The sequence below is a fragment of the Centroberyx affinis genome, unplaced genomic scaffold (genome assembly GCF_046629955.1).
Source record: "Centroberyx affinis isolate AG114_WGS23_722 - 3 ecotype Tasmania unplaced genomic scaffold, CSIRO-AGI_Caff_v1 ptg001408l_1, whole genome shotgun sequence".
NCBI classification, from domain to species: Eukaryota; Metazoa; Chordata; class Actinopteri; order Beryciformes; family Berycidae; genus Centroberyx; species Centroberyx affinis.
This window is the reverse complement of record NW_027279888.1, coordinates 331,517-343,935: the sequence shown is the minus strand read 5'-3', so window position 1 is coordinate 343,935 and position 12,419 is coordinate 331,517. Positions and strand designations below refer to the sequence as shown.

The 12,419-nt window shown below is 42.3% G+C and overlaps 2 protein-coding genes across 2 annotated transcripts; both read right to left on the bottom strand.

The window, feature by feature from the left end:
- Positions 1–1,233: 1,233 nt before the first annotated feature.
- odad1 (outer dynein arm docking complex subunit 1) lies at positions 1,234–6,368 on the bottom strand. Its single transcript, XM_071526381.1, has 14 exons — positions 6,302–6,368; positions 6,104–6,200; positions 5,806–5,995; positions 5,533–5,658; positions 5,214–5,327; positions 5,002–5,069; positions 4,723–4,910; positions 3,371–3,505; positions 2,916–2,998; positions 2,451–2,619; positions 2,138–2,301; positions 1,915–2,018; positions 1,589–1,679; positions 1,234–1,471 (listed from the first exon to the last, which is right to left on the bottom strand). The coding sequence occupies exons 1-14, from the start codon at positions 6,366–6,368 to the stop codon at positions 1,367–1,369; spliced, it is 1,701 nt and encodes a 566-aa protein (XP_071382482.1). The 3' UTR covers positions 1,234–1,366.
- An 878-nt stretch (positions 6,369–7,246) lies between these two features.
- On the bottom strand, positions 7,247–12,111 carry tas1r3 (taste receptor, type 1, member 3). The gene is made up of 8 exons (XM_071526371.1): positions 11,909–12,111; positions 11,466–11,766; positions 10,728–11,084; positions 10,214–10,612; positions 9,891–10,094; positions 9,630–9,750; positions 8,013–8,383; positions 7,247–7,921 (listed from the first exon to the last, which is right to left on the bottom strand). Exons 1-8 carry the CDS (start codon positions 12,109–12,111, stop codon positions 7,325–7,327), a joined length of 2,553 nt encoding a protein of 850 aa, XP_071382472.1. The 3' UTR covers positions 7,247–7,324.
- Between the last annotated feature and the right edge of the window lie 308 nt (positions 12,112–12,419).

Below are 12,419 nucleotides of genomic sequence, written 5' to 3'. Positions count from 1 at the left end.
CCTGAACGTGTCTTCCTTGTTCAAACAGATACACTGTACACTTTTTGCCAATCACCCAATTCCCTTGTATAGCCCAATGACACAAAAGTATTATGCAATGGTGTGACCTTTAAAACCTAAATATAGTAACACTCTTTGTTAATTGTTTCATTGAGCTGAATGCCTTTGGTAAAAATACGTTTCTTAAAATAACAGCTTTCCCATCCTGATTTTCTGGTTTGTGCAGAGGAAGTTGCTCTCTGCAGAAGCGAATGCCATCTCTGCCTAAAGGTAACACAGGCTGCAGGATGTTTGGATAAGATGATTGATACATTTGGAACTCTGCAAGATCAAAGTTTCCCCCCGCTGTACGTTACAAGCCACGCTCACTGCTGTATGTGTTAATGGTGTTTCAGAACAAAAGATTACACATGAGCCTGATACCATTTGTAGACATGAAAATAATATGGAAATCTGCCTGGTGTGACTGCATTATGCATAAATAGGTAACTGTAAATGCGTAAATGAGGACCATTGTTAATGTTTTGGTTTTAAATTAAAAAGGAACATAGATAGAATTTCCTAGGATAGTCAGAGAAGATTGTTTATTTTGGTTAAACACAAAACATATAGTGCATCCACCATTCACATAACACGGATGGTAACTGATTTTATGACAGGAATCAGAATGAGTATGAATGAGTGTGATTCATCAATTACCATCTGGAAAAAATAAATATTGGGTAGTCAGTCTTCAGAGGACCATTAGCTAGAGAATACACCAAGAAAATGCCTTGTAAATCATTGTGTACAGTGAAGTGTTTAAAGCTCTTCAGCCTCTTTTGGGAACCGACAATCAAGGTCTTAACACGCTGATTAGAATTACAAAAGGTTCTGCTGCCCCCAACCTTTTCGTTTGAGCATAGCAGCAAGTATCATGTAATGAAGCGCTGCCAGTGAGGGAGCTCGGTCGTACTGAGACCAGATTGTACAGTCAAAGCCAGATGGAGAGTCACACATCAAAAGGACAGCTGGTTACCAGAGTCTGAAAAGGCGTCTTTATAGCTCCCAACCTAATTAGTTCCAACTAAACAAATCACACCAAAACTATAACAGACCATGACAATGATTCATCATAAAAGGTGACACACACATAACATAATTAAGCTTTAAATCATAATGTGTGAGAGCTGCAACATTTCAAGCCCGCCAGTCAAACTCTTTCCATCAGTTGTCATGGCTTACATTCAGCTAATTCATTTATATTACACACTATGAGTAGGCGTTGATAATACACACTCCTTCACCTGCAGACTGGGATGACGCCTAGAAGATGAGGATGTCATTTGTGTATCTCCACATTAGTGACAGAGTTCAGGTAGCTGTGTTACATTAGCAAGGCCTCCAGGGAGCGCCGTCTGCTGTTGAACTGCTGACTGATCTTGGAGGCTTTGGTTCCCGCCTGCTGGACTGACCCCTCTTTCCGCAGAACCTATGAATCATTCAGATCATCAGATGTGCGCAGTACTTTTTTCAAAGACTATTGTGATTTAAACATTCTCATAAACATTAGTATAAGTATGGTCTTGGCACTTTTTATTGGATTTACCCCTTTCATGATTCTATGGCGAAGTTCTCCCTGAGAAAGAGGCCGTTCTTCCTCATCGGTGAGAGGAGACTCCTCTGCATCATAGTCCTCTCTGAGGAGTGCAATCAACATAATACACACAGACACACACACACAGACACAGACACACACACACACACACACACACACACACACACACACACACACACACACACACACACACACACATACACACACACACACACACACACACAGAGACACAACCCTTAAGTTGAAAGTGTTCAAACCTATGTATGCATTTGATTACAAACACATGAAGAGCAAAGTTAACACAGAAAAAGACTGACCTGGTGACTGGAGGTTGAATGATAATATTCTGCTTAAGCATTTCTGGATTCTGACCCAATAGGAATTTGGCCAGGTCTTTTGGATTGTAGTCCTTATCAATATCCTATAAAAGGTAGAAAGATGGACAGACATTAGATTACAGAGCAGGAATGAAACAGAGTATATACTGTAGATTGGAATATATAGAGCTACAGGTTTCACTGAGCCAGGTTGACTAGTTACTTTGGAGTTGAGGAAAGCTTGCATGGTGAGCAGCTCATTGGTCTTCTGTTCCACCAGACCCAGGTAGGACATCATGTTGTTCTCACTGATCCCTGCAGTGGAGCCCAGCATATCCTCTATCACTGACCGGTCACACTCCATCTTAGAGAAGATGCTGTTCACGCCTATAGCATGAGGAAAAAACAGGGGCTAGGTTCAAGGCTAGGTTCATGTTTTCTCATGTATTACAAATATTTATGGAAAACGATGTTAAAGCTTGTGTCTACTTGCTCTATGTGTGTGTGTGTGTACATAGAAAATTCAGAGGTGAAACCTGTTTTAATCTGGTCCAGGGATGTGCTTACAGCGCTGGCTTCTTTTTCATACTCCCCAGCTTGGGTCTCTGTTTCTCTCTGTTTCTCATCAATGTCTCTCAACAGAGAGCGATGATCCTGCTCCTGTTGTAAACCTTCCACTCGAAACTGCTCCATCTCACCCTGGGTCTGCAGATGCACACATTTTGGCAGACTCGGACTCTCTTGCAGTCTCTTCCCACTGAATGATATCCCCTCCCCTTTACTCACTCCAATTGTTCTCAGAAAACATTTGTATCTCTCTCCTTAGCTCTGATTTCTTTTTTTTCCCTTTTCCCTAAACTCCTGTAGGACTTTAAGCTTATTCTTCCTGTTGCAGTCATAGTCTTTCTGGATAAGAGCATCAGCTAAATTCCTAAAATTTAAGAATAGTAAAAATGAATGACCAGGATGAACACATTCAGAGAGTAGGCCTTCATACTCACCTGACTGATTTGATCCTTCAGTGCCTCAGCCTCATTGTTTTGCTCATTTACAAAATTGAAGAGTGCAAAGTTCCGGTCTTCAACTACACAGCAAAACAGCAAAATATAACAGTGAGATATGTTTTATTTATTCGTATAAACACACTGTTTCCTTTACATTCATTCATCATGTTGTGGCCCTCCACAGCTAAATGGAAATCCATCATCTGGCTCAGCTCACTCACAAAAAAACAGATTATAATTGCAGTTACAACACAATTGTCCATAAATATTCAAATAAGAGCCAAACTGCAACACCTACTGGAACCGATTCTGTGATGGGCCCAGGAATCAGCAAAATTATCTTTTTTTTCTCACACCTACAAAACATTCTACTGGAAACACTACAAATAACATCAGGAATACTGTATTTGGGTATGGCTGTGAGTGTGCCAGTCTGTGCTGGTGTGGCTGACCCTGGATGAACCTGGTGACCAGCATGTCCAGGTTGTCCTCTCCTGTCACAGTCTGAATCCTTTGAAACACTTCCTCCAGAGTGTCCACTGACTCCTCGCCTGAGTCCATCCTCCTCTGCTCCTTCAGCTCCGACACTGGGACATATACGTATCATAACCATCACATCAGTATCACCAAGACCGCATTATAGTCTCTACTGCCATCATCATTACCATCTGTGTTATGACTGCTCTCACCGCTGACATTATTATTTACAAAACCCTCCTTGGTCTGACTCACAAATATTTGACACTCAAATCAAACATCAAAACACTGTGAAAAAGAATAATTTTATCGCTTTCAAGGACTCATGGGCAGACATGCCCATGAGTCACACACCTGGAGTTGTTCTCTTAACCAATAACTAAGTTAACACTGTTTGTCTCTGTACAAATTTTATGTTTTTATTGATTTTATCTGCACCTGTTTTGCCTTTACTCTGGTAGCTCTCTGTTTGTCCTTGTGGTGACGCCTGTTGTTCTCGAGCTATGAATTGCACTAAGTGCTAATTATTGTTATCTAGCCTGGTGGATCATGCTGTATTTATTCTGCTACTATTGCTTTATTATTCATTGCCTCTTTGTCTATTATTTGCTTGTTATTTATTAGCAATTGTTTGTTTCTGTGTTCAGTTTGTCTTATGTCAGGTTATGTTCAGTGATCAGTGTTTTTATCTTAATCCCTATCCATTGATCTCTTTAAAAGACTTTGTGGAAGGCAGTCATTGTAAAGAAGCATTTGACCTGACTCAACGGGGAATACCGCTCAATTTTAAAATCAATACATTATTCTTATGTCCAAGGACATAAGTATTTGTGAACATAAAAACGAGACCAAAAACCTAAATAGGCAATGCTATAATCAGTGATGTTTTACCAATGTACAGTCTGCCTCATTGACTGGGAATGGGAGATGGACTTTGTAGACTCACACAATGTCTTTCTGAATTTTCTCATTGAAATAATATCTGTATTTGTGTTATTGCAGTACGCTCAGTTCTGAAGCAGAAAACACACTCCTATCCCCATAAGACCATTCTTGCTGGGACCATAGTCATCTTTTCTCATTTTCCATCTTTTCCAATTCATTCGCTATGGATTTTACATTAGTGTGACATTATAGACTGGAGGGGATTCTTCTCTCTTGTTTCTGGCTATTGGATATAGAAATAGAGCAGACTGTCCTGGGGGAGACATATAGCATAAAAATCACCATGATGCCATCATCATCAATCACATCCTTATCACTTTTGTCATTGCTATGATTATGTGAAAGCAGTAATATTGGCTACAACATCAGTGCAACGTCTTACGTTGCCTGCGTCCCATCTCCTGGCCCTCATCCTGGCCAGTCCTCTCACTGCACTTGGTGGTCATGAACTCTTTAAGGCACCGCTCATGTGCAATAACCCTTTCCAGTTCCTTCATCTCAGTGTTGTACTGGGCAAGGTCCTTCACTGCCTTCTCCCTCATCATGGTCATCTTGGACTGAGCCTCCACCCTACAGCATGCAGGATTATAAATTACACATTCAACAACATGAGCCACATTTTAGGCAGATTTTTCTAAATTATATGACTATCTAATCTCACCTGGCATCGTAAGCAGCAGTAGACAGGTTGATCATTTCCCCGATGTCCTTACGGATCTCCTGCAGTTCCTACAACGGAAAGAAAACAATGCAGAGGTAATTGTAGCTATTTTCTCAGCAACTGAAAACCAGTGCAAAAACATAAAAATGACAGACTAAAATTCTACATGTCAAGATATCCCTTTGTGCCTGGTCTATGGTGTGACCTCTGACCTTGTCCAGCCTGTGTTGTAGCTGCTGGAAACGGACACGCTCCACACGAAGAGTCTCCAACTCCTCTCTCAGGTGGCTGTTTTTGGTCAGCTGCTTGTTGAAGCAAACCAAGGCCTGCAGAGGACACGGGATGCAAATAAAAAGAAAATAGTCATAATGTAAAGATGTGCCTCTATGAAAATTTGTCACGTGATGAAACATGGCCTTGCAGGATTGACCAGACAAAGATGCTACTTTCAAAATAAAATATCTATCAATGTAACATTTTGTGATTTGTCTGATTTGCAGGCATTGTGCCATGATGAGCCTTGTAACTCACTCTGTCCAGTTTGTTTTCCAAGGTGCGTATGGCCTTCTGAGTCCGCCGAGTCTGAGACCTTTGTGTGTCACTAGTGCTGACCTCCCCTTTTCTCAGCTCTGCCAGCTTCTTCTCCATGCCGGAGATCTGCCCACATCACAGAGACATGGCATCAGCTGTGGCTTGTGTCTGTATGCGTGACCTTATTAATGGCACATGACAATAAATGTTTATGTGCTTGTATACACACAGCATTTCAAGGTGTATGAATAGCAGGGTGAAAGGGACTTTAACCTCCTTCTCTAGTTCTCTCTGACACTGCTTCTCTCTCTCCAGCTCCTCCTCTAGTACATCTCTGTGCTCCAGTAACGCACGGAGGCTCTGGGTGTCCTCACTGTCCTGCTGTCGGCGGGACACATTCTCAGACACATGGAGACTTCGCTGCAGCTCCTCCTGCTCCCTCTGCAGCTTCTCTATCTCCTGCCTTCATCCACAGCACACAAACAGCTGATTACACACATGTGCACACACAGAGCAATGATCATATGATGTAATATATATGTAATATGATGTAGGTGTAAGGCCTTTTCACCGTTGTTTGCGAATCTGCTCCTGGGCCTGGATATTGTAGGCCTGCCGATCTCCTTCCATGATCCTGAACTGTCTCTGCAGTTTGGCCATCTCTGTTTCTGCTTAAAGAACACCATGTAAACATCGTAGCCGTTTCTATTATGCAACTGGCATAATAGCATCCCTAAATCTGACAGAACATGTTCTAATACAGCATTACCTGTACCATCAATATCCATCTCGCTGCTGTCTGAACGGGCACTTGTGGCTGATCTTCCTCGAGGCATGGTTACACTGGGCTTTACCTGAAACGACACAGTCACGTTAGGCTATTTAACACACAATCCCAACCAGCTGATGAATCAAACTACCTATAGCGTTACTATACCAGGTGCTAAGGGTTTATTTTAGGGAACGTCTTGGACCTCTGTGATGGGTAGGTTAAAAGCTCATACAAATGCAAGGCATTATCAAAATCCAGGATTGTTCAGCAGAAGAATCGGCATGAAAAATGCAAAAATAGGAGGAATTCGGTGTAGGCTACATCAGCTGAACCAAATCTAGATAACGCTAGCTAACCAAGCTAAGTTAAATGCCATGCAAAACATTAGGTTAAGTTAGTAACTTAAAGTTAGCTATTTAAAGTTAGTTACGTAGCGTTAATTTGCCTAGTCTTATTTTATTAATGCTATAACAGTCAAGTTTGCTAGCTAGCAAAGCTAGCACCTTGCTTTGCAAATAAATTAACAACCTATTTGGGGCAAACAAAAAATCAACCCACCTGCTGAAGCGTTTGAAAATTCCCCTCTCGGTTTATGGCAGCCTGAGTTGTTAGTAACCGTTGCTAAACGGACATGATGGGAAGTTGGAGCGAAACTTGGGATGGGAGGAGCGCGAGGAGCGGCACATGTCCTGTTTCTGACGGCTAAAAGCGATGTTGAACGAAAATAATAAATAGGAAGTAGCATGGTAGGTCTAAATGTCTGCAAATGCATAATAAGTAACATTCTGTCATTTTTTGTTAGTAAGCAATGCAATGCTGAATGCAAAACTTATGCTTTACTTTTACTAGGGAAAGTGATCAATATCATTCCTATGCCTATTACAGGCAAAGAAACACGCTCCTCTGTAGTCTGTTTCAAAGCACTTTTATTTTTATCTGTGTAATGATCTATGTACATTAATGCAAAATGTCAACAAGTTGTTGACTGCAAGCCATCAGCGGGAGACTCAGTGTCTCAGATTATTGCCCTGGTTGTGGCTGTGGGTTTGGCTGTGGCTCCTCCTCAGGTGTGGGTGGGGCTCCCTCCAGAAAGGTGCGGAAGTGGTCAGAGGTATTGAGCTCAGGTTTCCTCAACAGCAGGTGGCATTTTGGGAAGTAGTAACCTGCCAAAAGTCCCAAGTTGCTCGCCAAGCTGAAAGACACATGGACAATGGACTTGGACTTGTCACCCGGTCTAATATAGATGGGGATAAAGGTCACCCAAATCACGCAGTAGATCAAGGTGGAAAAGGTGATGTCCCTGGCGAGGTTGTACTGTCGGATAGGCTTCACCGCCATGAAGGTGCACATGAATGAGATAAGGGCCAAGGCACCGTTTAACCCTTGCATTAGGACTAATCCTAACATTGGTTCCAATGGGCATGACAGAAACTTCCTCACAAAGTTTATATTCATTTTGGCCAGGTGCTCAGACAGCAAGGACCCATCGTGTACAAACCAGCCACAGATAGCAGCCTGCACACAACAGCAGGCCAGCAGAAGCAGCCAGCCTCCTCGACCTCTTATTGCATCCGGGTGAGAGGCGGCCTTCTGGGGGAACTCTGTCACGTAGAGTATCTGTGTGAAAACAAGGTTTCGCAGCTGGGTTATACTGAGTACGCTTCATTTCGTCCTACTGTACCATTGTGTTCCACCTGTCCTTCCTCACCTGTAGCGACATGGCCGTGATGACGGAGAGGGCCACTGTTTGGAAAATGGAGGTGAGAGGCAGCTGCAGTCGACACACTACGTCCCCCGGCGGTCCCAGGAAGAGCAGCAGACTGAGGCAGCCTCCCGTCAGGCCGAGCAGAGCCACGCCGCTCAGGGCCCCTCCAGAGGCGCTCAGCAGTGCCGTCCCTCGCTGCTTCAGGAACACGACCCCCACTGACCCCTGACACACCAGCAGCACCACTCCAGACAGCATCATCGCCAGGGACTCAGGTTCGCCCCAGGATAAGAAGTCAAAGGTAGGTTCAGTGCAATTGGTGCTGCGGGTCACGGACCACTGGCCCTCAGGACACTTTGTACACTGGATGTCCTCTATGATGATATAATAATAACCTTTATTGGTATAGCACCTTTCATACACAACATGCAGCTCTGCTTTACACCAATAGAAGGCAGATAAAAAACAGATAAAATATAAAAGAACAAGCAAAATGCATTGCATTAAAAGAATCAAATCAAATAGAAAGATAAAAGAACACAATCAACATAAACAGTTAAAATGAAGGCTAATTAAAAGCTAAGCTGAAAAGATACGTTTTTAGCAGTCGTTTGAAAATGCTTACAGAGCCCGCCTCTCTAATATTCTTTGGCAGGGTGTTCCACAGTTTAGGAGTATAGTTAAAAAAGGCTGCATCCACAATCTTCTTTTGAGTGGAGTTTTGTACTTCTAACAAACCAGCAGTAGAAGACCTGAGGGCTCTTGATGGAATATAAAACAGATACGTTAAGATAAGATAAGATTGACTTTAATTCTCCCGTTAGGGAAATATGTCTTGGACTCCTTGCTGTAGTTCCACAGTACAAACACAACATAGCAAAACAAAACATCAAAAAAACAAAAAAACACAACATCAACATAGCGACAGAACCAAATTGCATACCTCATATTGCACATCCCTGTATTACACAACCCTTAGACCTAATGGACATGAATGAATATTTGTAACACGCACTGAGGGACCCTGTATCTTCTACCAGAAGATAAAAGCTGGTACCCGGGGTGGAGAATGTGAGTTCAGGATCGGACACTATTTTCCGAGCCTGTCTGATAAGAGACTGCTCATAAATCATCTGAAGGGATGGGTGTTTTTGAATGCCTGTTATAGACAAGCAATCTGTGATTTCAACTGTATGGACTAATTACCATACAGTGCTGTTATCCCATATCATATGATACTTTCTAACACTGGTCTACGTAGAAAATGTATCCGCTGTTGCAGTCTGGAACAGAGACTTTCGACATGGGTCTTCCAGCTGAGTGTGTTATCAATATGCACCCCCAGATACTTATAGGAACAGACCTGAGTAATAGTTTGGTAATGAATAACCACTGGCCTATGCCCCCCTAGTGCTTTGGGGTCAAAAACCATCTCCTCAGTCTTCTTCACATTCAGCACAAGATGGTTAGAGTCAGGAAGGACAACAAAGAATTAGCTTTGAATAACAGCTACAGCGTCTAAAAATGAAATCAAACCATACTTGAATGCGACGCAAGGTTTGATCTCATCATCATTACAAATGGCTGAAGTATTTTATAGATGTCGAGACAATCACTTACCCGTCTTTGCTTGGAAAGTGCCTGCCATACAGTCAATGCAATCAAAACAGCAAGAATGGAAGCCTTTTACTCTGCGCACCTGTCCTGGCAGACATGCTGCTGAGCAGGTGGACTGAGGGACCTGCAGCAGAATTAGTACACAAGGATTTTTATAGTCCAATGTACACCATTTCAGGAACCTAAATTTGATTAAAATTAGGTGTGATTTAATCGCAAAGCTTGTCTTGTGCATATAGATTTGAAGTAAAATTCTGAAATTACCTCTGAATTGTCAGTGTGCCATTTGAAGAGGGTTTGGTTGATGTGCAGTGTCCCATTAAAGGCTCCAATGTCTATGAAATGCAAAGTTGTGTTTTCCCAGACCCACTCCACTAAGTTGTATCCTATGTTTGGGTTACCACTACTGTCAAAAACAAAATGCGTTCCATTTAAGTCCAAAGAAACATTCTTCAATACTTCCAACAGCTGTAAAAGAAGATATTATTCATTTTTTTAATAAGATTGATACTACAAAAGTTTTTATGAAATTCAAAGTTGTCTTCAGTCACCCAAATAGAAAATATGCAAAAAGGGTTTAAATTCACCTGCCAAGGATAGATTTTGCTTTGAGCTCCCCACATACAGGCGGTTGAATTGCATCCCAGCATGTTGTGCAGTGCCTGTGCCACACTATAGATGGCAGCATACACAGTAAAAGCTGTGCGCTGCACTACAGGTTGTGTCACCAGGCTGATATTTTCAGGTGACAAGTTCCAACATTGTGGGCAGGGATTGTGGGGATTGGAATTAGGCTTTGTCCTCTCCTCACCTAGTCTGGTGAAGAGCTCCATTGTGTAGGTGGTGAGCAGACCCAGGGTCTGGATCTTGTCGGTGAATCCGATTATTGTGCCGACTGTGTGAATGTTGGGAAGGGAAGTCAGACGGTTATGGATAGCCCAAGCTGTGCTGGCAACCCACACACCAGTCATACTCCTCCTGATAACCTGATTGGATTGAATTGGATGAATTGGATGATTAGCACAAATAGAATCATCCCACAACTTTTTAAACTTGTCAAAACTAATTCCTCACATAATCATATTGCTGTACTTCACTGACCTCTTTGAAGAAGACTTCAGCTGGCTCTGCGAGGGAAAATATTACTACCACTCCTACACTGGATGCTTGGATATTGTCCAGGATGTTTTTGACCGCTGGTTCAGCGTCACTGTATATGGGGATCAGCCCCTCATAGGCCACACAGATAGACATCTTTGCTGCTAATCTGGAGAACTCCTGCTGACCCTGTTGTCCATACTCATCCTCACTGCCCACCACCGCTACCCAGTTCCACTGAAACAGTCTCAGCAGCTGGACCATGACCTCTGCTAGCCCTTTGTCACTGGGTACCGTACGCAGGAGTGATGGGTAGAGAAACTTGTCACTGAATTTGTCACTGGTGGCACCATAGCTAATCTAAAGAGAGAAGAATTAATTTTATAACACATTAGAAAATCATGCTATTTTGCTGCAAACAATGTTACTTAGGGCTGCACAATATTGACAAAAAGGCCTATGGGCTCTATTTATTGAGGTTTCAGTACAAATTGCAATACAAGTGGGCATTTTTTTCAGCACTTGTTTCTTTTACAGCACTTAAAAAGTAAAAAAAATGAAAACTAAGATTCTAATTCTAGCTCTGTTTGATAATACTGAATGATTTTCTGATTTACAACGTGATTTGTGAGACAAAAAACATTGCAGTGGCCAATATTTAGATTTAACTTAAACTTAGACTTAACTTAAACAATAATTGATGGAGAAAACTGATATATTTGTATATATTTGTGACCAAACCTGTGGCATCAGAAAGAATCCTAGGAGTTTTCCTATGACTGAGACCATTTCTGAGCTATAAGGACCAATTACAGCCGCTATCCTGGTCTCATAGTTGGTGTAATTGCACATGACGGCCAACTCTCTGATGGATTTTTCGGTGAGGAAGGAGATAGTAGGCTTCACAATGACGGCAGATTGTCTGCATGTATCATAGATTTCATAGCCCAGCTTGATCCCGGGGAGCAGCATTTGTTTGGCATTGATCTCATCCACTGTATATTTCATTACTAGAGCGAGACCCAGTCCATGCTCATTTAAGCTGTTGGACCACACAGACAGAAAAGATAAATTTGAAGCTTTGGTGGTTAGATTAAGCATACATACTGTTAGAAATTGTAGAATCTGATATATTGACAAAGCAAAAAGCTGGATCAACTATTTGACATGTTGTATTCCCAAACCTTCCACAGCTGATGTTGTCAGGCTCCACTCTCTGACTCAGGTTGCTGCTGAGCTGGTTGATGGGGAAGAGCCCTCCGAGCAAAATGTCCCCCGGCAAATTGAAGAGATCAGTAGAAATGTTCTGGAACCATTCAGGTGAACTCAGACTGCAGCCCAGCCCAAACACGCAGCCGAGAACCAGCAGTTTGAAAGGCATGGCCATGCTGCAGGTGAACAGGAGAATGAGGACAGAGGGATGAGTCGTATGATTATTATATGCAAACTCACCCGTAAGCCCCAAAGTGAGATGGTGCAGTGGGACGTTCCCCTCCCTCTCCAACTGGATGTGTGATACCAAATGACTTGTTGCAAGTGCTGTGAGAACACAGTGCTTATCATATTGACCCACATTTACATGTGTGGTACTCTCAGAGTTTAAATGAAACCTCAACATGCCCATAAACCTTTATAACGATCTATGATTATCTATGATTATTTATCTATTATTATTATTAGTAGTAGTAGTAGTAG

Bases quoted from the DNA above. Each gene is read 5' to 3' on its own strand.
- odad1 (XM_071526381.1), bottom strand. From the start codon at position 6,368: ATGCCTCGAGGAAGATCAGCCACAAGTGCCCGTTCAGACAGCAGCGAG. The intron at 5,996-6,103 runs GTGAAAAGGCCT...CTGTGGATGAAG, and splicing joins GAGCAGATTCGCAAACAACG to GCAGGAGATAGAGAAGCTGC. The intron at 5,659-5,805 runs GTTAAAGTCCCT...TGATGTGGGCAG, and splicing joins AGAGAGAACTAGAGAAGGAG to ATCTCCGGCATGGAGAAGAA.
- tas1r3 (XM_071526371.1), bottom strand. From the start codon at position 12,111: ATGGCCATGCCTTTCAAACTGCTGGTTCTCGGCTGCGTGTTTGGGCTG. The intron at 11,767-11,908 runs GTTTGGGAATAC...GTGGTCCAACAG, and splicing joins GACAACATCAGCTGTGGAAG to CTTAAATGAGCATGGACTGG. The intron at 10,613-10,727 runs GTCAGTGAAGTA...CAATCCAATCAG, and splicing joins CTGAAGTCTTCTTCAAAGAG to GTTATCAGGAGGAGTATGAC.